This window comes from Thermobia domestica, chromosome 12 (genome assembly GCF_964235325.1).
Source record: "Thermobia domestica chromosome 12, izTheDome1.hap1.1, whole genome shotgun sequence".
NCBI lineage: Eukaryota > Metazoa > Arthropoda > Insecta > Zygentoma > Lepismatidae > Thermobia > Thermobia domestica.
Window position 1 is genome coordinate 145,837,491 of NC_137465.1, and position 23,564 is coordinate 145,861,054.

Sequence of the window (23,564 nt, forward strand, 5' to 3'; positions counted from 1 at the left end):
AAATCAATTTTGCTCTTTTGTTATCTGTGTACCGTGAGTTGACAAATTTATAATATATTAGTGGATATAGAAGTTGAACTTGTACAAGGGTACTTGTACCAATGTTGTAAGTTAGTTACTCATCACGTTACAAATCTCAACTGGACACGATGAAGTTAACAACTTAACAACACGATGAAAATGCTAAATTTTAAGCACTGTTTTATTAAGTGTGCGTTAAGTTATAAATACAAAAACGCCTATGTTAGAACTGCATTTATAAGGCAATTTTTTCCCATACTGTTATTTCTTCTTTACTGTAAGTTTAGTCATCTATGTTCTATGGTATTTTATTTTATGTTTATCGGTAGAAAAGGCAGTCATCATGTCATGTGTGTCAGTGTAGCCTTTCGGTTTCGTCAGGGCTTAATTACTGCTTTAATGGTGTTTTTTACATACATTTTAATTATAATCTTTGTATTTGAATATGGGTAGTACAAACATAAACAATGTGGGGTTTCAGATCCTTACTCAATCTGCTGCTTCGTCAAATTTTAAGATTATGCATGCAAATGTCCGTTCTCTTTTTCCTAAAATTGACGAAGTACGGCTACTCGCTGTCTCCACAAAATGTTCCATTTTGATTATATCGGAAACATGGTTGGACGATTCTATAAGTACAAGGCAAATTGAGATTCCAGGATATTCAGTCATTCGCAGTGACAAAGGGAGGGGTGGAGGCATGCTGATTTACTACTTAAAACATATTAAAGTGAAAGTTGTTGAATTTCAATCTAACGATGTTTATCAAGATATAGAAATGTTAAATCTTGTTGTTAATGTAAACCACTTGTCAATTGGTATTACTGCTGTATATAGATCTCCCAGCATACCATATAGGGAATTGTCAGCGATCGAAGATGCCGTATTGGAACTATATCCACAAGTCGACCAAATATTCGTTGTTGGTGATTTCAATTGCGATCAACTCTGTCCAGATAAACAAGAAACTATTTACTTGAAATCTATTATTAACATATTAGGTTTCACACAGTTAATAAATGAACCCACGAGAGTCACTGAAACTACCGAATCTTTGCTAGATTTAATTATTACTGACAACCCGGAACAGGTACACTCGTTTGGAGTTAGTCCACCCATTGGAACATCAGACCACAGCGTAATTCACGTCACTCTCAAGCTTCATACAATATCCAAAATTCCCAGTAGAGTAATTCAGTGTCGTACTTACGCTTCATTTAATACCGAATCGTTTTATCATGATGCACAAAATTACAACTGGGATGATATTATTCAAATGGAAACAATAGATAGTAAAGTTGAATTTTTACAAAACTCTATACTTGACATTTTTGATAACCATGCACCGCTCAAAACGAAAAGGCTATCTAAGAACACTCTTCCCTTTATTTCAAGTAACACAAAACTTTTAATGAAGTTGCGTGACCGTGCTTACAGAAAATATAAAAGAACGAAGAATCAGTTGCATTGGGAGGATTACAGACGTTTGCGTAACTTCACAACTACTGTTGTGCGACAAGAAAAGACTGCGTATTTTTCTGATCGTATGAGATCCACTACTGATGTACGTAACATTTGGAAAACTTTGCGTGATCTTGGTGTAGGTAAAAGCGATTCATGCTTGATTCTTCCAGATGATGTAAATGACATTGAAGCTATAAATTCACATTTCACAAGTGTCTATAAAATGTCTGAGACAAGCACTGAAGTACTTGATCAACAAACGCATTGGCTTTCATCGCGTAAACTAAATAGCAATATTGAAACGTTTAAGTTTCACACTGTAAACGAAACAGAAGTTAAAACTGCAATACACAGTATTAAATCCAACACATGTGCATTTGATGGAATAACAGGAAAAATGCTTCGTCTGTCTGTTCCGTTTATTTTAACTCCACTAACTCACATAGTAAATTACTCACTAACTCAAGGTTGTTTTCCAGAACTGTGGAAGCGAGCGAAGGTGGTTCCACTGCCCAAGAAGACAGTTGTACAGTCGCTTGATGAGCTTCGTCCCATCAGTATACTTCCAATTATCTCCAAAGTACTAGAAAAGGTAGCATTTCAGCAATTAACAACTTTTATCAATAAAAATGAAATATTGCCTGTTACTCAATCCGGCTTCCGTAAAGAACATAGCATAACCACAGCCCTTTTAGAAATTACAGATTCAATTTTGAATTCAATAGAAAATTCAATGGTAACAGTTTTGGTCTTGTTGGATCTTTCGAAGGCTTTTGATCTAGTAAATCATGAACTCCTACTGGCCAAAATGAAATATTACAACTTCTCGGAATCAGGTATTAAATGGTTCCACAGCTATCTCTCTTGTAGACAGCAACAAGTAATATTAAGAGGAGAAAAGACTCAGGTATCTACCCCATCCCTGATAAAGGCAGGAGTTCCGCAAGGTTCAATATTAGGTCCCCTATTATTTTCACTCTTTTCAGCAGATCTTTCTACAGTCATAAAACATTCATCAGTTCACTTCTATGCGGATGATACCCAGATCTTCATCAGTAGTACGCCTGAAAATATTATGGACACAATAGAGTTACTTAATACGGATCTTTCAGCTGTTAGCAACTGGTGCCTTAAGAATGGTCTTTTACTTAATCCATTAAAATGTGTTTTCACTGTATTGGGAACATCACATCAGTTGAGCAAAATCAACCCTGATGACCTAAAAGTAACTGTAGTGAATTCCAGTATTCCATTTTCTCCCTTTGTAAAAGATCTAGGCTTAATAATAGACCAAGGGCTTAGCTGGAATAAACACATTTCTGAACAGTGTATTAAAGCTAAGCGCATCTTACGACAGCTTTATAAATTGAAAGGCTATTTATCGCAAGAAACAAGACTATACCTTGTTAACACTCTGATTTTGCCTCTGTTCGATTACTGCGATTCAATATATGGTAGCTCTCTCTCCACTCAAAATACTAGAGCAATTCAGAAAATACAGAATTACTCTATACGCTTCTCTCTCAATTACAGGAAGTCTCAGCATATTCTGCCGGTACTTAATGAAAACAATATCCTAACCATGTCCCGAAGACGATATCTCCGATACTGTTGTTTACTATACAAAATAAATTCACATAAAGCACCATCTTACTTGCATCATAAATTAACATGTAGATCAGAAATTCACCGTTACAATACCCGAGGAAGTAATAAGCTGAATATGCCCCGGCATTCTTTAAAAATAACAGAGAAGGCATTTTCAATCTCGGCAGTAAGAATCTGGAACTCCCTACCAAAGTCAATCACTGACAAACCGTATAATTTATTTAAATCATCACTCCAAACATTATTATTTAGAGATCAGAGACAAAGCATTGGCACACATGACAAGTTTACTACAGTTTGAAATTGGACTAGCAGTATGAGTATAGTTTTTTTTTCATTTACATTTACTGAGTGTTTTATTTATCATTAGTATTATTGAATGTATCATTTTATGTTGTTATTTGTATCTTGTATCTTATTTGTGTCTTTATTTTTTTCCTTTCTTTTCTTTGTAATTATGACAAGGGTTAGGTGGCAGAGCAGCCTCCGGCTGAACCTCGCCCGCTGAAATAAAGAGAAATTCAATTCAATTCAATTCAATATATATATATATATATATATATATATATATATATATATATATATATATATATATATCCACAAGCATACAGAGGAAGAGAAAGAGATCTAACCAAAATGAGATTTCATTGATCTAATCAAAATTATATGAATAGTCTTCATATGCGGAATTGAAAAAAATATTTTTAAAACGTATGCTCAGAAACATGGTCCCATGTATTATACAAGAATTACGTAGGTTATGTATTGTATATACATGGTTATGGGCGTATAGCCCTGCACCTAAGAATATAATGTACTGTATCTTCCTGCACCTTCAATGCAAACTTGTACTATTACATGGAGATCGTCGTAGGGAATGTCGCTTGTCCTGTGGAAAATTACGTTCTTGCTTTTTTCATCTGATACATCACTTAGTCAAGGCTGTAGAGTGGAGCAGACAACGTCGAAGTAAAATCGCACGTGATCAATTGGAGAGTAGTGCAATGATAGTTCAGGTCAAGAGAGATGAGGACAACATGAAAAGCACGTTGGGACTATCCGCCGACATTATTTTTCAGGAAGAGCACATTTTCATGATGGTGAAGTAGTGGCAACAGAACGACTGGGATGATGTTCGGAATGTAAGCTATAGTAGTCTATCTTCCCTGGAAGAACACCAAAGGAGATCGACCATTGTACACTACTGTACTCCACGGAATAATGCTTGGCGTTTGTCTTCTATTTTGCAACAGTATACGAAAAAAATTAGTGTAATACAAAAAACACATAATCAAGCATTTGCCATGTCACTTACTGCTGCTAGCAGATGTATTTTCACGGCTAACATTCGTTTCGTACCACGTCCGCAGTGCGGCATTGTTATAGTACATAAACGTATATCCCTATAATAATCACGCAAATACGATGCTTCTGAGTGTTCATATGTGCTATTGTATACGTAAGAAGAATTACAAAATATTTAAAATGATTTTAATTAAGTGAATGAATTATCAAAGTATTATCTGAAGTAATTCAAAATACTTCTATTCTAATTTAATGTCTCATTCTTGTAGGTAGGTCATTAAGGTAGATTGTAAGGATGTTGTTGGATAGGATAGATGGCAAAAGTGGAAGAGGAGATAGAAAGTGATATATCAGATGTAACGTGTAAGTGCTCTTAGTGTTTTGTAAGTTACCTAAAATAGTAGGAAATTCTGTAATGACAATAAAATATCGATATTAATAAGATATTAATGTGATCATTGTTAGATGATTTGATCTCAGTTATAAATATGGAATTAAAGGAATCAAGTAAAAAGTCTTAACATGTTGTTCGTAGTTCTTTTAAAGAATTAGTTAAAGTATATATTACATAGGTTGAATAAATAGTACTGGCAAAAGTGTTCTCAGTTTAGAGGGATGTCTCTCAGTACTGCAAGAGTTCCTAGCTGGTAAGAAAATGTGAGACAAGGAAGTGTGGCAAATGGTAACGGCTGTGCGTTAATCACTCAAAAACAGCAGTGCCGTGAAGTAGAGGAGGAAAATGGGAGCGTCAAAACAATACAGTTCGGAAAAACAATCAACGTGCGTGGATGAAGACTGAAGTGGTACGTGAGTGCAGTGCACAACAATATTTTCAGGAACTTTGTGATGGGTTTGGTAATGTAGCATTGCTGTATCGTATTGTGGCGCAATGGACGAAAGTGTTTCGTGAAGGAAGCGATGCCGTTCAAGGTCACCCCTGTAGGAAACGACCTCCAACAGACAACAATACATTTCAACTCCTTGTCTACCTGCTGCATGTAGATTGCCGATGGACTGTGGTGAACCAGTCACGGGAATAGGCGTGAATCACAAAACAGTCCCACACATTTTGAACGATAATCTTGGGTTCCGCAAAATATCAGCGCCTTGGATGTCGCATCAGATCACCGAGGTGTAACAATGGCATTGCCATGTAATTGCACAAAAATTGCTGAATAGCTGTCAGAGGAAGCGTGAAGACTTCATTGGAAGGATTGTCACTATGAAAAAGAAAACCTGTGTTCGGTAGTATTAATCATAACTGAAGCCGCAATCTTATGAATGGAAATGTTATGGTTCCCCTCCCCAAAAGAACGTGCGCCCTGCACATAGTTTTGGCGTGAAAGTGGATTCTTTATGGCTTACAATATCTATGGAGTCATCCGAATCATCCTGCACCATGTTGAGTCTAAAAGGAAGTCGGGTCACTGGTTGCACTCTTCTGTTGCAATTTCTAGCGGCAATACCTTTGTCCATCACTCTTGGGAAAGTGATGGCACGTTTGGATAAAGACTCCTATCATTATTCATGACAATGTCGGTATCACCTGGCTAACACTATGATGGAGTTCTTGCGTTGGTGGTAGTGGAAGATATTGTAACACCTGCCATATTTGCCTGTGTAGAGCCCACGTAATTACAACGTTTTTGCCAGAATGAAGAAACCAGTTCGCGGGAAGCACTATGACACAAGAAGAGATATCACCTGTGCCATATGATGGTTGCTGTGGGATATCGACAAAGATGAACGCCCTGACGATGTAAGACGTCTTCCACATGTGTGGCAGAAGGTGACAGAGATGGGAGGCAATTATGTTAAAGGAATATAACAAAGTTCTCTTTTGTGCATAAAGTCAGGAGCGAAGTCACAATGTTGTCATTATTTTTTATCCAATCATTGTAGATTAACACCAGGTTGTGCAGATCGATAGGTGGCTAACAGTTTTAAAGTGTTAACAATTGGGATACATGTATTTACTTCACGTCATGGAAATAAATCGTTGATATCCTTGTGTATGCTAGCATGTTCATGCAGACAAAAACAGAAATAGTTTCGTATTTACACTAGCTTTACCGAAAATCCATAAACTATATGAGGTCACAGAAGTGAAAAGTAGAATCAAAGATCGTGATTGCAGGCAACTCAAGAAATCCTGAGGTAAATGCACTTGAATTCCAAAAAAGAAAATAAATCGACGCTATTGAGCTCGCCTGGGTTCCGTAGCCACTAATGAGGAACGAACGAGTGGAGGAAAAAATAAATAAATAAAAAAGAAGAAATTCGAAAAATGATGAAGAGTTCCAAACATGATATCTTCCTCGTTCGCTTCGTGCTGCCATTTCCCTTTCCTCCTTTCTGACCCCTCTGCAAGTTCTTCTTTAATTTCAACAATTCCTTCCGTTCTTAAGAATGTTCCATGTCCAGATTCGCTGGTCTTTTTCTTTCTTTCAATTCCGCGTGAATTTCTACCATACTCTTCGTCAGATTCCTAACACGATAACTTTCTCAGGAATTTACTCTGAGGCAGACCAAATGTTGTTTGCACACGAGATCAATAACGAAGAAGCAAAAACGAAGAGAAGCAATATGAGACGGGGAGAGGAAGAGTGAAGAAGAGAGTGAAAGATACAGTACATACAGAAGTGCGGTCCTACCGTATAATATCGTAACTCATTTCTCAGAATAAAGCTTCTACATGCACAGTTGTTCATTTTGAACTACAACAAGTTTATAAAAAAAATCCAACGGTTAGCTTATGAGGTCGTAGAAATCAGGCACAATGTTAGATACGAAGTAGCAGCAATAATATACTAGTTGCAAAACTCTTGTCTACATAGGATATGACAATTAATTTCTCCAAGGTTTTTACTCGGCTTATATTGTATATATTGAGTTCGAAAATGAAAATATAATACATTAAATTGCATTTGTTCTAGTTTAACATCTCATAATTATGCAGCGAGGCTAAGAAAACCGGTTATGATGATAATAGACAAAATAGTAGAATGCAGAAAGTGGGAGGAAACGGGAGGACCCCGAGAAAACATTCACACACACACAGTGATTGTCAATCACAATGTCTACATCAAATCGCATGTTCCAAATTTTAGGATGGTGGGCACGGTGGCGCAGTGGTAGAGCTCTTACTTCTGGTGTGTCGGGCCCTGGTTCGATCCTCGGCCACGTAAGTGTTTGGTGGACAACGTCGTGTCCGTGTGTTTTCTCGGAGAACTTCCGTTTTCTCCTACTTTCTAATTTCACCAATTCTTCCATCAGCATTTACTTGCTTTACTCATCGTCTCCCTTAGCCTAAAGGGCATAAACCGAAAGATTTCATTTCATTTTTTTTAAAAAAAAATTAGGATAGAATTGTAAGCATTAAAAATCAATCGAGGTTTGTCTATTCACATCGGAAGTGGAATTTTAGAATCAAAATGTAGTATTTTGTTATGATTTCGAGTGTGGGAAACGAAATAGCAATGATAATAATAATCTAATTATAAATTCTCCTGGATGAAAAGGGAACAAACTCCCTAGTTCTTTCTTCTGTGAATTATGCTACTTCCTAATAGTAAATAGTAATCTTTATATATGACAATACCTGTGTTGCTTGCCAACCAGATCCCAATCGATGCCACTTCCATGCAGACAATTTAGTGAATTATTTACAATTTAAAAACTGCATTGCCTCAATTTAATTATTTCAAAATGAATGGTGATAGTACTAAACACGAAATGTTTGACTGTTTGTTATTGTCACAAAGGCCGTGAGTAAATTTAAATTTGAGCTTTAATATTGGTTGATTGATGAGCAAAGTAAAAAATATGTAAACGATTATAGTTTTTACTTAAGCACGATTTTAACTTATAGTGTAGAGAGCAGAATGCATATCCACAATAACTATACTACTACTAATTAATAATAATAAGAAGAATAAGAATAAGAATAAACTTTTCTTTCAGATAATTTTCTTATCATTTCATGTGATCATAAAATAACGTTAAGGACTAGCCGTTTACGTAGAACTGTTCTTGTCACACTTTCGACGCTACTCCAAGAAAGAAACAAAGCTAATCCAACAACCAAAATAAATGCACTTTAGTAAAAGACGTTTAGAACATTGTTATATACTTTTATCGAATATTTCGAATCAGCATCTAGAATGGCTATTGGAGTAATATTCAGGTAGGAAGTGATTTAACGTTAGGTACCTACTTAGACACAGGCCAATCCGAGAAGTATATAATCATGGTCCTGGAAAAACAATACATTCACCTGGTGTATTCATCGTCCTAATCGCACTCAGATTACGAGTAGTTCTTTCTTGGTTTCACACATCGAGATCAGTGGTCTTCCCGCTGCGGGAAGCAGGTCTAGAACCCTCGGAAATTGCTGTTAGGCAGACATCGCGTTGAACTAGCTAGCTTTTCATGTATGAGAGCGCGTTCCTTTCAGGTACCTTTTGATTTTCAAGAACAACCAAAAGTTAGACGCGACTATATCAAGAGAGTAGGGAGCTTGATGCACAATTCGAATGTCTTTTAAAATTATGCGAAACAGTTCCACAAGAATTCTGGTTATATTAATTTTAGCACTAGCTATAAGGTGTAGTGTCGTACAACGATTGTAAACATGTATAACTCACAATCTCAGTCAAATTTAATGCTACCAATAAACATTCCCTGTCATCTTAATTGTGAGTTTCGAGAGACAATGTTATATTCTTTACACCTGCTAGTATATCTCTGGAAGTAACAAAGAAATGTGTTATATGAGTAATAATTGCGAGTGACTCCAATCACACTTATTATATTTTAGCTAAATCTCCCCAAGCTGTTACGAACACATGATGATAATATGTTTTAAAAATAATATCTTGCGCTTAACTAGTAACGCATAAAATTTTACTTCATGTTAAGATTAAATTTGATTTAATATATTTTTACTTTCCCAGTTTAATGCACGAGTTGTTTATGAACAAATCGGTAGTAAAAATTTCACATGCAAAATTAGGTTGAAACACCATTGATGCATAAAATAGTATTTTTACGATGGTTGGCAACATTCGATAAGAGGTTGGATAATCTTAGCAAGCAGAAATGACGTCAAATGACTTAATGCCGGAAGTATCACTAAACGATGTGCATTTACGTTCAAGAAAATTATATATTCTAACCTCTATAGTAATAAAAATCATTTCATGCCTCGTATATTTTCACAGTCAAACTCTAAGAAGAACTAATAGGACATCTTGACATTAATGGATCTTTTGGATATGAACATTGATTTTTGATACGCATCGGGATAAGAAGAATCAAACTGTGTGTTATTAACATCCAGTTGATATTGTTCCGTTATTGTTTTAAGCGATACCATGGAAATTAAATAAACTGTGTCATGAAAACAAATGGAGTCGTGCATCCAACGAAAATGGCAATGTCCTTTTGAAGCGTTGGAAGCCTTAATCTCCTGTTTAAGCTGGGATTCGTTCTACAAGTGTTCCAACTTAAGGTCCAACCTGGGTCCTCCCACGCGGGAGGGAAACCATTGATGCAAAGTGTATAGAAAATATAGATCGATCCACAAGTGTGAGTACCAAGGTAAAAGAAAGAGAGAGAGAGAATAAGGCACATTGAGCGAAGTATCCCTGGTTTGCTCCCATGTTACGAGATACCGTACTGTTTCGCAGTTCTTCCCTTCTCTCTCATTATTTACCATAATCATTTACTTGCATCTATCATCTATCTTCTTTAGCTTCTAGAATATAAACGAGGGACGCTAAACTACAGTTTTCATGACAGTTTTACTAAAGATAAACTTACAAACCACATTAACATACATACAACAACAAGATGAACATACATCAAGATAAAAGAAAAACAAGGCTTCAAATTACAACCTGTTAAGATATGTAATCATCATGGTACTCCTTATGTTAGAATCGAATAGATTTTCTTAAATGGGAAACTGCGCATCGCAATTCAAAAAAAAAAAAATGAATTTCGTGCGAACAGATAGTGTTCATTGTAATTTATCACGAATCTAAAAAGTCACTTATGGTTATGAATGGACCTTACAAAATTCTGTCTTGAAGCAAAATCTACAAGGCAATTTCTAAATTTTGGAAGAATTTTAATATTCTGAATAATCTTAGCAAAATCTTCCAGAAATCATAGCACTAATTGCTTTTACGAAAGCCCCTATAAATTGTATCAGTTATTAAAATTGTTCTTCACGAATCTTCGCTAGCTGTTACCAAATCAATTATACTTCACTTGAAACCTCATCATTTCAGACTTCAAGAAAATCACTTACTCGGCGCTGCCATTTCAATACAAAAATAAAATTGTTTTCGAATATATTGTTCTTGTACGAATATTTAAATAATAGCATCAAAATTGTCTAATTTCACGTTGTATTGTTTTAAGCGATAACATGGAAATTAAATAAACTATGTCACGAAAACAAAGTGTGTAGTGCGTCCAACGAAAATAGTAATGCTAATATTTAGACACATAATATTTTTTAACTTTGTACTTCGATTTGAATTGTTGTTTTCACTCAATTATTCATATTTTGTGTTCTAATGTTAAATGTGTTCAACTACCATAGCTTGATTATAATTTTCTGCTGGATGGAAGAAGTGTTTATAACCACTACAAACAAGAATACCAACCAGAGTACCTCTTATTGTGTCAACCTGCATATACAGTTCAAATGAACAATTTTCCTAAAGGTAACATTTTCAGCTCTTGTCAGTTTCCATTAAACTATACTTCGTAGATCAAATTTGTTTATTTACTAATAGAACACCCATTCTTGGCACGACGAGAATACGTTTTATTTTGGACATAAAGGGCTGAATTTGGAATTAAACGACATCAGGAGTGTCGCTGTTCGTCTCAGCAAAACCGAAAAATATGGACTCGACACTAATATCGGTCATCTTCGATTATATCTATATCTATATCTATATCTATATCTATATCTATATCTATATCTATATCTATATCTATATCTATATCTATATCTATATCTATATATATAATCCTTCTCCCTCAAGTTCCGGAGCTGAATTTGGATTTAAACGGCATTGGAAGTGTTACTGTTCATCTCAGTGATCCCGAAAACTATGGATTCGACATCGGTCATTTTCGACCATTTTTAAATAGCTCCCCTCTTTCCCTCCCCTAAGTTGCACTATCAAACTGAAATGACAAAACCCATCCCAGGCCCGAACCTTATCCTTGTTGGAAATTTTATCGAGACCGGACGGGTAGTTCAAGAGTTATTAAGTCACAAACATAGTCAGTTTCATTTTTATGTATTTTTATATATTTCCCCCTCCTCCTACCTCCATGAAAGTGTAATAATAAAATCCATTCCAGGCATGGTAACAGCTAGCAAACTCCATTCCATTCCTTCAACTACGTGGCAAATTTGATCGAGTTGGGTCGAGTGGTTCAATAGGTATGAAGTCACAAACATAATCACTTCTATTTTTATATAGATATATAGGTTTTCATTATATCTAATTTAACATGGGAGTGTAAAATGCAATAATCTACTGCAGCAGAAACACGATGTTTCAGTGGTAAAGTGATCACCTCTGGTGGGAGGACCTCTGGTTTAATCACGTTCATGTAACTTTGTGGTGATAAACACCGATTCCGTGGACTTTCTCAGCTTTCTCCTGTTTCCTCTCATACTTTTTTCGACCAATTATTTCGTAATAATTGAATGTCATTTGACATGTCTGCTTTATCCTAAAGGAGATAATCGTAGGACGTAATACTAAAAGTTAACACTCAATCTAACAATTCATAGATTGCTATTGAATCAATTTTGAGGTTACTATTGTATATTTTGAAATTCAGAACTGGAGTTTTGTTCAATATATGTATGTTCCACTTGACACCGAACAAAGACATGTTTCCAGTAAAATGTAAAAGGAAACATCAGAAGCTGACCCTCAATTTTTTTCTTGTTGCAAAGCATACTCGCCTGAAAGTTACTGGGTGTATGAAAGAAAGCAAAGAAAAAAAAAGAGTTTATCTAAGGATACGGAAGATGACAACCAGAACACTCAAGCTGACATATTTATGTGACACGTCCTTAAAAAGGCATGCTTCTGCTTTCAAATATCGCAGCCTTTGTCCTTCTGTAACAGTGTATCCGTCCGTTTGGTTTCCTTGAAGGAGGTTGAAACTTTCGAATATAGAAGCTTTAAAGTGGTTAAGTGCTTCTGCTCCATCTCGAGCGCTTTTGTAAAACGTTTCTTCCTTCATATACTATATTCAAGGCGTTGTATACATATATTGAGTTCCGTATTCATACACGTTCTGCGCTATCTTCAATCTAAAGTGTCCTTTTCTTTCCTTCTGTGTAAACGATAAGAACAGCTTTACGAAAGTAAAAATGGACTCAGTCAGATAGCTGTGAAATCAAAACATAAACCTATATCATGCTGGAAACATGCTTTACCTACATAAAAGTATTGACTATGCGTTTTATGTATGATATTAGGGAGAGAAATATATATATATATATATATATATATATATATATATATATATATATATATATATATATATATATACCGTATATATATATATATATTACAAGTAGACATGCACGTCACTAATAGGAGTATGTATGTCATTACTAGGAGAAGACAACGAAATTGTTACAATCTCTTATACTTGACAGTAATATCTTTCAAAAGAATAAAAAGTACCAAATTATTATTGGAAACGACCGGCATATTTGTCAGCGCCACAACAATACGCTTTTCTCGATTCTACCGAAAACTACACATCATAATTTAAACTTAAAGATGTCATTTTGTTCACCTCGATATGACTTATCGACTGATAATAGGATGTTTCAAAACAACACCAACAACGTATGGGAGGTGATTCCTGACACCAAGATAAGGCAAAAGTATAGATCAACCTGGGTGCACAAACGCTTCCTTTCGGAGTTACAGCCTGCGGAAAATGTGAAAAAATGAAATTTAAAGGTTCATAGTTCCAAAACGATGGGACCTACCGTAGTCGGGTCAAGACTTCATTTAGGAACTAATATGTGTACTATCCAAACATACATGTTTCAGAATCCTAAGCTACTCACAAAGTAATTTTTATAGTGGGAGTTTGGCTACAGACATAGTGGCTATAGTGTAGTTTGAAGTACTCTCCAACTATCTCTATAAAAACTGTTGGGGAAGTACCACATTATTCTGAAACTTGGACATTTGGATAGGGCGCATACGAGTTCCTACGTGAAGTCTTGACCCTACTATGGTAGGTCCCATAGTTTTCGAACTACTGACCTTTGAAGTTCATCTTTTTTGTTTTCGGCAGCCTATAACTCCGAAAGGAACTATTTGTGCACCCAGGATGGTCTATACTTTTTGTCTTATCTTGGTGTCAGGAATTACCTCCCAAACGTTGTCGGTGTTGTTTTGAAACACAGTGTATAATGCGTTCAATGCACAAGGGAATCAGGTCTACTTCTTGCTTAAAAATGATAGTGATTATGTTTGTGACTCCATACCTCTAGAACCACCCAACCGATGTCGGTTCGGACCTAGAATAGTTTTTATCATTTCTCTTAGACGGTGCAACTTAGGAGAGAGGGAGGGGATATATATATATATATAATAGAAAATGACCGATATTAGTGTAGAATCCATTGTTTCCAGAGTCGCTGAGATGAACAGTGACATTTCGGATGTTGTTTAAATCCAAATTCAGGCTCGCAACTTGGGGAAGGAGGAGATATACAAAAATGATCGAAAATGACCAACATTAGTGTCGAATCCATAGCTCATCATAGGTGACACTTCCGATGCCGTTGCCGTTTATATAGAAACTCAGGGCCTGAAATCCAATATTAAACGTATTCTCCTCATGCGAAGAACGGATATTCTGCTAGTTTTGAATATATTTCATATTTAAAAATCTCTATCTGATACTCCTTTCAGAGCATAAAACATTCACGTCCAGATATTGTATAATAAATAATACTCATAATTAAATGAATTGTGGACTTTCCCATGTAGTTAAGCGTATCTTACAACCTTTGTGTCACTTTTTCTCTCAATTTTGATCATTGGACTTGGTTCTCTTGTGCTCTGAGCGCCCTTATATTTGTCTTATTTTTCAGCAACAAAAATTTAAGTTTGAATGTTAATAATAATTTTGAGCCATATTTTATTAATCACACTGTATACTTTGGTGTTGCTAGTGTCATAATGAAAAACATCTGATGAGGTTATACTTAAGTATCAGTTTCAGGCTAAACAGGGAGTGTTGTTACCTTACAGCATCAATTTGTAGGGTTACAATAAACAAAAATAGTGTTTCCCGTTCTTAAAATATAATACAAGCTTTGTATAGTAATCTTTCTCCAAGGAAGTAAAACCAAAATTACGCTTCAATTAAAGGTAGCGTAGCTTTGGAGGTTAGAGCGGTTAGGAGTTGAGAGATACAAGCTGAATTGTAGTGTTGCATTGTTTTTAGACCGAGGCTAGATGAGATGAGATATTTATAGTTTAAAGTGGAATCCAAGCAACTTCTCTCAATGTTCTTCCACCTGGAGTTGATCTCAGAAGCCCGCACACCAATGACACTCGCGCTAGCTCTTAGACCAGACAGGAGAGTGAGATGCAAGTTGGAAGGCGTAGCAGCAGCAGTTACCCTTGATTTCTTGAGATCAACAGCAATAGTTGAGATTTGTGCACGATTATATTCATACAGACCAAAGGAGTTGCAATTACTCAGAGTTCAATATAGTTGTGTGTCTAAAAACTACCAAAGGTAATCGTCTTATTTGTAAATTGTTACTGACATTTCCATGTTAACTTACTAGTTATCTTACTCGGTTATGTTAACAACTTTTAGATTCCCTACGCTCAAACTTCAGAGTTTAATTACTTACCGCATTTTAATAAACAATTTATATTGGAAGATAAAATCTTGCTTATATCCCAAATTATCTGAATTTTGTAGCACACAGTAATAGAGTTTGACAAAGAACCCATTAAGACTTATTAGAAAGTGTTCTCCATTTTCATAGTGGAAATTAGTTTCGATTTCCGAAAGGGATCTCAGCGCTGCGGATCACTCGATAAGCAATAAGTTCACATCTTATATAGCTTTGATGCTAAAACTGCATATGAAACTTCGAAATAAACAAGTAATTATATAAGCAAGAGTTATCCGAGTTCTGTTCTTCAAGACTGAACTACTATACACATTGAATGTTAAATGTCAAACAACATTATCTGTATATAATGATCGACTTTCTTTTAAATTAATAAATGAGTGTATGATCTGTAAACCTAACAAAATAAGAAACTGAAATTAACCCGCAATTAAAGATCTATTTTACAATAGAAGTAAGATACACAGTAGATTTCTCAACTTGTAATTTAGATGTAAATAACATAATAATATTTTTGATATCTTAAATGTCCACCTATAAATAAGAACCCTAGTAAATAATTTGCTTCATTTGATATTAACACAGTGTGAGGTCTACAGTCACTAATGACAAGAAGGAAAATCTATTATTAATAGAAACGGATATAATCTTGTTTGTGATCACATCACGGGAGAACGGATGAACCGATTAACATTAATTTTTAAACGTAGTTATCACCTACCTCGAACTGACTTTCTATCGTCTTACTTTAATTACAATAAGTTCAATAAGGGGAAGGCGTAGCAGACAGATTGTCATCGTTACACATTATAAAATATTTTCCGTTGTTTTTAACGTATTTAGCACAACCCACACAACACCAGCGGGACACGAACAAATAAACAAGAAGGAAATCGAGGCATCGACAGGAGGCTCAGAACAGCAGAGGAAAAGGAAAGTACATGGAACCAGTTAGACAACAAGGAAACCGAGTAAACATGTTTAGCATTTAGGTCCACACATTTCAATTACGGATTGATTTACACATTGTAAAGGGGAAGAGGGCTTATGTATGTACACTGGCGGAAATTATAATTCTCTCTCGAAGTTATGTATATCTGCTCAAAAACAGCAACTCTTGACAACACCGCCGCAGTTGTTCTTTTCTCCCCTCCCCCTTTTTCCAGCACAGAAGTTTAGTACGCAGATAAGGAGTGAAGAATACATTAAGGCATGGAAGTGCACAGAACAGATAAAGAAACGTGTAACGTAATATTTGAACACATGAATCAAACCTGACACGTTATGTCATCAGCCGGCGGTAACGGGTAGGTTTTTTCAGCATATTGGACATTATTTATTACCTCAGAGCATTACATAGAAGTCCTACTCAACCAGAAGTACGTTCTAACACAGTTATATAAGGTGTTAATGAACTATAGCGACAGGTGATTCCTCACATCAAAATAAGTAAAAAAAAAAAAAAAAAAAAAAAAAAGTTCATATGAACCTGTAATGAAAAGTGAATAGTCTCAGAGTTAGAGCTGTCTAAAATTGTAGAAAAGCTAATTTCAGCACGTTCTATTTCGAATTCAATAAGCCGTGAAGTGGTGACCCATGTCAGCGTAAAGGAAGTCATACAAATACAATCCAAAAATGAATGTTTCTCCAATGTGCAATGATTGTGCAGGGGATTCCATACAGGATTTAATTCCCAGACAAGGTTTCCACAGACTTTTCAAATGTGTTCTTATTTCAAAGTGGGTCCCAAGCAGAGTTGGAAAGAAAACAGTTTTTTTTAAAAAAAAAAAGAACAAACATGTGTTTAAAACACGAAAAAGGTGTTCAAACTGTTTTAAACATGTTTTAAAACACACACGAGAAAAACATGTTTTAAACATTTTGAACAGTTTAAAATATGATTTTAAATATATTTCAAAATCATGTAATAACGTATTTATTAAGACTTTTTCTCTTGCAACCGATCATTTCATTTATTTTATTCTCATTAAGACTACACTGTGTTGGGTACAGAATATTTCAGTATAGATTAGTAATTCTCAACTTATTTCATATCACGACCCCCATTCAAAATTATACCCTCTTGCCAGTGACTCTCGTAAATACTTTCTTGGTTACAATAAGCTTTTTACATAGATTTTAAATCTACCTACTATGGAGATTCACACAATCTATCAATATACATGCCAAAACAAAAGTCCTCACCAACCTTGTGTGTTGAGAACGGGTTGAGGGAGAAGGTGAAACTTGGAAATGGTCTGACACATCAGATGGTGCTATCTAACATCATGGCGCACATCTTTGCTTGGTATTCGAAATTCCAAATGCAAAGGGAGTCATGTTACATGTTTTAATACTAGAATGTTATCAGAAATACGGTTGTGCGGTTGTTTTAGCCCTAAAACAAGTCATTTCGGAGTTGGAAGTTTTCTAGTTATGCCTTTAGGGGCTAAGTTCGTGTTTCATGGAGGAGGGTGAGATTTTTGTTTCAAAATTTGATTACTAATTTAGAACACTCATGCTAATAAAATTATTTTTAAATAATATTTTCGAAAAGTAATGTTTGAAGCACACTTCATGTTGTTCTAACTTTAGAATAGTTTCAGAAAGCCTATGTAATTGGTTGTTTTTTGAGTCAATAACTTATTAAAGAAAGGTAATATTTGAGGCGTTCAGATCACAATCTATCCAAATTCATTTTCAATAAAGTTTAGTTTTGCGCAGCAAATGAATTCTATTGCCAAAACGTAATATCTTCACAGTAAAGAGTTCAAAACGAATGTAACTAAAACGATGCGAAAGGGCGTGGGATAGTTTCATATGGCAGCCGCTAGACAGGAGCGTCAGTGGGACAGGAGGGCAACCGCCCCATCCCCACCCTGTATTTCAAATTTTGGGGGCAGTAAGGCAGTTTGAGAAATCTTTTGATAAGCAAAGTCCAAGAGAACAAGCTTGAGGTCCTTACACCGAATAAATACGGAGAACATAAAGATGATTAAAACTGGGAATTTGCTTAGGCCCAATTTCCAGAATTTTAAGCAGGCCTGAATCTCAAAAGTAGAGCCCTCTTTGGAAACTTTGGGCCAAAAAATATACAAGAGAGCAATATAGGCCTATAGCTTCTTACGACCAATGGAAATGGATTATAACTGATCAAAATCCGTATTTATTCGGTGTAAGGACTTCAGCTTTTTTATGTTGGACCTTGCTCAGCAAAAGGTTTCTAAATCTGCATTACTGCCCCAAAATCTGAAATTCGAGTTAGGGAGCAGATGACCTCTAAACGAACGCCCCTCTCTAGCGGCAATCGTATAAAATTCTAGACTCCATCTTTTCATGTAGTATTTTTTCTTTCTTCTCGGATTCGAGGTTGTGAAAATATGACGTTTTCCGTAGGTGTATTCTTTTGACACACCCTGCATTTTTATTTAACGTAATTATGCATCACTGATTATGGCATTCGGAGCTTGACTTGTTAACATTCTCACGCTGCAGCGTACACAATATGTTAATATCTTAAATTTATGAGCAAGGAGGGGGAAATTAACCCTCTTCCCCCATTCCATCAACACCCTTGTCCAGCGGCTGTTGCATGAAACTCTAGTCCACACCCTTTCACGTGGTTTTTGTTTCATTTGTTTTGTACCCTTGGCTACGAAGATACTACGTTTGCTGAGCCAAAGCGAACCTTTCTCAAAATGGACTTGGATTCCTTGTGCTCTGAAAGCTATACATCTAAAAAATATTTTATAAAAACTGAATTGGAGCCAAATTTATCCTGCAACCCAAGTTTGTTCGAAACGCATAAAATTAATTTGTTCTGTTTGATTACAGTCTTGCATCAGTAGCAAGGCTATATGAGACAGGGCTTTTTGTTTCAAGTGGAATTCGAAACACTAATTTTGAAATTTTACGTCAGACCGCAGTCAAAATCTATACAGCAAATTCCGATGTCTCGTGCCTCTACCCTCAAAATTTAATGTTAAAAGATCAAATATTGCTCCCTGTAGCGTGATTCATACATACAGGCAGATGAACAAATTGAGATCAAATTGTCCCAGACACTGACGTTCGGCACTGATGTTACAATAAGTATCACGCTTTAATGGTTAGTTACGAAGGCGACTGCCATACCTTGTACTTTCTCGCCTGGTCCCTTCATACAAGCTATACCAAGGTGTCAAGTTTTTAAGAAAATTTAGAACTGAGGTGGGGAAGAGGGACGAAATAAAATTTTCATAATATAATGAAAAAGATATTGATACAAAATTAATTCTTACCTGAAGTTACAAGTTGCATCTCAACCACATCGCACATATTATTATTATTATTATTATTATTATTATTATTATTATTATTATTATTATTATTATTATTATTATTATTATTATTATTATTTGTGTGCTGCAGTAGGGCTCTCGGTGGCTACAAAGGAAACTCTACATCTTTCCTTTCTTTTCCAACTCCAGCTAACAATTGAAGGTTGAGGTCTTCAATTTCTTTTAGATCCTCTGGCAGGTCGAGAAGCGTCATTTTGAATTCATTAACTTGTCTCCACTTTGGCCAGGGAGTGTGTATTTTTTCTTTGCTTTTGTTGTTTTCTTAGTATTTATGTTTTTGTTTGATGGAACCTTGTTCGGATAATTGTCCATTATGTGATTTAGCTGTATATGGTAGGTATGTTCGTGGATTTCGTACTAAAAGTAACGAGTTCTTCTCTTCAATTTCTAGTTGTGACTATGATATTGTGACCGCAACCGAAACTTGGTTATCTGAAACTCATGATGATCGGGATTATTTCCCAGATACTTATACTTGTTTCAGAATGGACAGGTGTTATGGTGAAGAAAGGTGGTGATAGAGGAGGTGGTTCTTTAATTGCTGTCAGAAATAATTTTCAGGTGTTTCGAAGATATGATTTGGAAAGTGTGAATGAATGTGTCTGGATTGAACTTAGGTGTAAGTCAACTAAAAATCTTCTAATCTCTTGTGTGTATTTTTATCCAACATTTCCTCTTGAAGTATTTGAGAACTATCTAAATTGTATCTCCAGTAAACTTAACCTGTTAAACAACAATGTATTAATTTTTGGAGATTTTAATTCCTAGGTATATCTAAAATAGATTGGTTAAATAAAGAGCCTTTACCAGGAATACACTATTACTATAATGTCAGATTTCAGTTATTGTAAACTTTTTTGGATAATACGAATCTAAGTGTTGAACCAGCAGTATCGGATTTAGACTTAGTTTTAACTAACGCATTTATAGTGTCGGAAAGACATGATGAGTATATGGTGGCTCCTGATGTACACCATTATTCAATTGTAACTAAAGTATTTTCATCCAGTGTTGGTAAAGTATATGAGTCCACTGAAAGATTTTTGTATGCTAAAGGTGACTATTTATCTTTGTATCTTCAAATTGCTAATGCTGATTGGTGTAATATATTGTTAGGTAATGATCTCAATTTAGCAGCTTGGAAACTAGAGGAAGTTATTAAATCTGCGATGGAGTGTAATATTCCTAAATCTAGGTCTAAAAAGTCTAAATTTCACTTATGGTATTCAAAAAATTGATTTCTTTATGGAAAGTAAAAATTCAGTCTCATAAAAAATACAAAACTTCTCAATGTGAAAATGATTATGTAGTCTTTTCTAATTGTAGAAGAGCTTTCAAAACTCAAATAAATGTGGACAGGCAATTACATTTTAGTAAAATAGAAAATGATCTTACAATTGCCCTTTGAAATTTTGGAAATATGTAAATGGTTCAAAAAATAAAGTAATATCTGGTATTATTGGCAATGATGTTTTGTTGACTGATGATAGTATGTTGGCTGGAAAGTTTGCCAACTATTTTTCATCGGTCTTTCAAACTTTCTCGGTTAGTGTTACTAAAAATCAATGTTCATTTGAAGAATTTGGTCAAGTTAAACCCCCAGAAATTACTACTCAACATGTATTGGAAGCTATCAGAACTTTAAAGATTAAATCGCCAAGTAGGATAGACGGAATTCCAGCTTTCATTATTAAAGGAATAGGTGAAACAATTGCACCAATATTGCCTTCTTTGTTTAATTGGAGTTTGTCCACTTGTAATTATCCTGAGGTATGGAAATTGGTTTCTATAACACTCATACCTAAAACGAATGGAAAGTCTATTAATGATTTTCGACCAATCTCTGTAATGAAGGTAATTCCGAAAATCTTTGAGAAAATAATATATAAATATGTTTATAATAAAGTAAAGAAAAAATTAGTATAAACCAACATAGATTTATGGCTGGTAAACCTATAATAACTAATTTAGCAAGTCTTATGCATTATACGCTTCCAGTTATTTGGGCTGGTGGTCAAGTTGACGCTATTTACTTGGACTTTGCTAAGGCATTTGATAAATTACCACATCACTTGTTGATAAACAAATCGAAAAGATATAACTTGCCTAACTGTGTTATTGATTGATTGACTTCATATTTAAATGAAAGAAAATTTGTGGTAAAATATAAAGGGAAACTGTCTGCTATTCATAGTAATACCCCAGGGTTCTAATCTTGATCCTCTATTGTTTTTGCTATATGTTAATAACATTTGTGTTGATTTAACTTGTAAATATCTGTTATATGCTGATGATATTAAACTTTTCAGTCAAATTAAGTCCAAACAAAATCAAGATACTTTGCAAAAAAATATATATATATATATAGATATCATAGTGAATAGGTCCGAAGAGAAACCCCTGAACTTTAACAAAACGCAAGGAATAACATTTTCGAGGAACGTTAACTCTTCCATCTACAAATATAGGATAGGAAATCAACATATCCAATTCGTTAAGCATGTTAGAAATTTAGAAGTAATATTAGATGAAAAATTGCCTTTTTTCAGAAAAAATTTCAGGTTGTTATCTCCAAACCTAGGAGGAATTTAACAATGCTTAAATGGTTATGTCGAAACTTTACTAATATTGACACCTGTAAAATTCTCTATATGTGCAATGTTAGGTCTCATCTTGAATATTGTACGGTAATTTGGAATAGTGAAGCAAAATATTTTAGATCTTCGATTGAGTCAGTTCAAAATTCAAACCTAGCCTGGTTAAAATGGAAGTTTAAAGAAATAGGAGAGGCGAGCTTGTCAGACATAAAGGTGGATCTTAATCTTACCCTTCTGTCTGACAGGCGTAGGCTCTTTGACTTGAAATTTTTTCATGTAATTCTGCATGGTGATTTTGTTCTGGAGAACTTTTTCTCTTTAAAAATTCCTCACAGAAACATTAGGAAATTTGTTCCGTTTATTAGTAAATATCTAATTAGGTCTTCAATATATAAAAGTATTGAGACAGCTAATAACTTTTATCCGGTTCTTGACTTGTTCTATAAGAGTTTCAAGAAGGTATGTGAATTGTTTTTTAATGTTTTCAATAAACTACGAAATGTCTCAGTATTTTTAGGCTTGCAACTGATTGTCTTAATTTTGTTTTGTATTTCCACTAAATACTGTATGGATTTGTTATATATATATATATATATATATATATATATATATATATATATATATACTGTATTTTTTAAAAAAAATCAAATTGTAAGAATCTGTTTAATTCTGAACAGATGCACACGTTTGTTTCTTACTTTTATTATATTCCTGGAGGTCATTTTGTAAAGTTTGTAAGGTGCCATTTGAGGGATCTTTTTATCTTTTGTTAGGTTTTTCTTATTATTTTCTCGTCTTTTTCTTTCCTATCATCTTTTCTTTTATTCTATGCTTAATTTCTTCCTTACTACGTATACTGCACTTTTTTAACTTGGTCATGGTTTTTTATTTGTGTCATATGTAATTTCTTATGCTTATTTTATTTTCGTGATTATTACTAGCTTTATGAATCAGTGTATTTTACTTGATGTGTTTAACTTAGAAATATTTATTTTCAATTTGTAATAGCAGCAACATAGTGTCTTTTTTTAACTTTTTTTCTTTCAATATTTTGTAAACTGTTACAACTACACGGTCAATAATAATCTATTTTTGAATTTGACATTGTATATTTACCTTATATGGTATACCTTTTCTATATGCATTTTAATTATGCTTTTTCTACTATTATTATTTTCCAGTTTGTAACAGATACTGCATGTTTTTATGTTATTTTTTTGAACTAATATTTTATCTATTTCATCTATTTTTGTATAATCAGTTGTATGTTGTTAATTC

The 23,564-nt window shown here is 34.6% G+C and overlaps 2 protein-coding genes across 2 annotated transcripts in view; one reads left to right on the top strand and one right to left on the bottom strand.

Annotated features, from left to right (window-relative positions):
- The window catches only part of LOC145666712 (putative G-protein coupled receptor No9), a 601,808-nt gene that overhangs the window by 499,347 nt on the left and 78,897 nt on the right, over positions 1–23,564 (bottom strand). The gene's annotated exons all lie outside the window — the stretch shown is intronic.
- Positions 467–21,815, top strand: LOC145666141 (uncharacterized). Its single transcript, XM_081733226.1, has 3 exons — positions 467–2,729; positions 20,174–20,308; positions 21,688–21,815. Exons 1-3 carry the CDS (start codon positions 467–469, stop codon positions 21,813–21,815), a joined length of 2,526 nt encoding a protein of 841 aa, XP_081589352.1.

Excerpts from the sequence above, each read along its gene's own strand:
- LOC145666141 (XM_081733226.1), top strand. The coding sequence starts at position 467 with ATGGGTAGTACAAACATAAACAATGTGGGGTTTCAGATCCTTACTCAA. Across the intron at positions 2,730-20,173 it reads AGTAACTGTAGTGAATTCCA|AATGGACAGGTGTTATGGTG; the intron begins GTATTCCATTTT and ends TACTTGTTTCAG. Across the intron at positions 20,309-21,687 it reads TGTCTGGATTGAACTTAGGT|TTATTTGGGCTGGTGGTCAA; the intron begins GTAAGTCAACTA and ends ATACGCTTCCAG.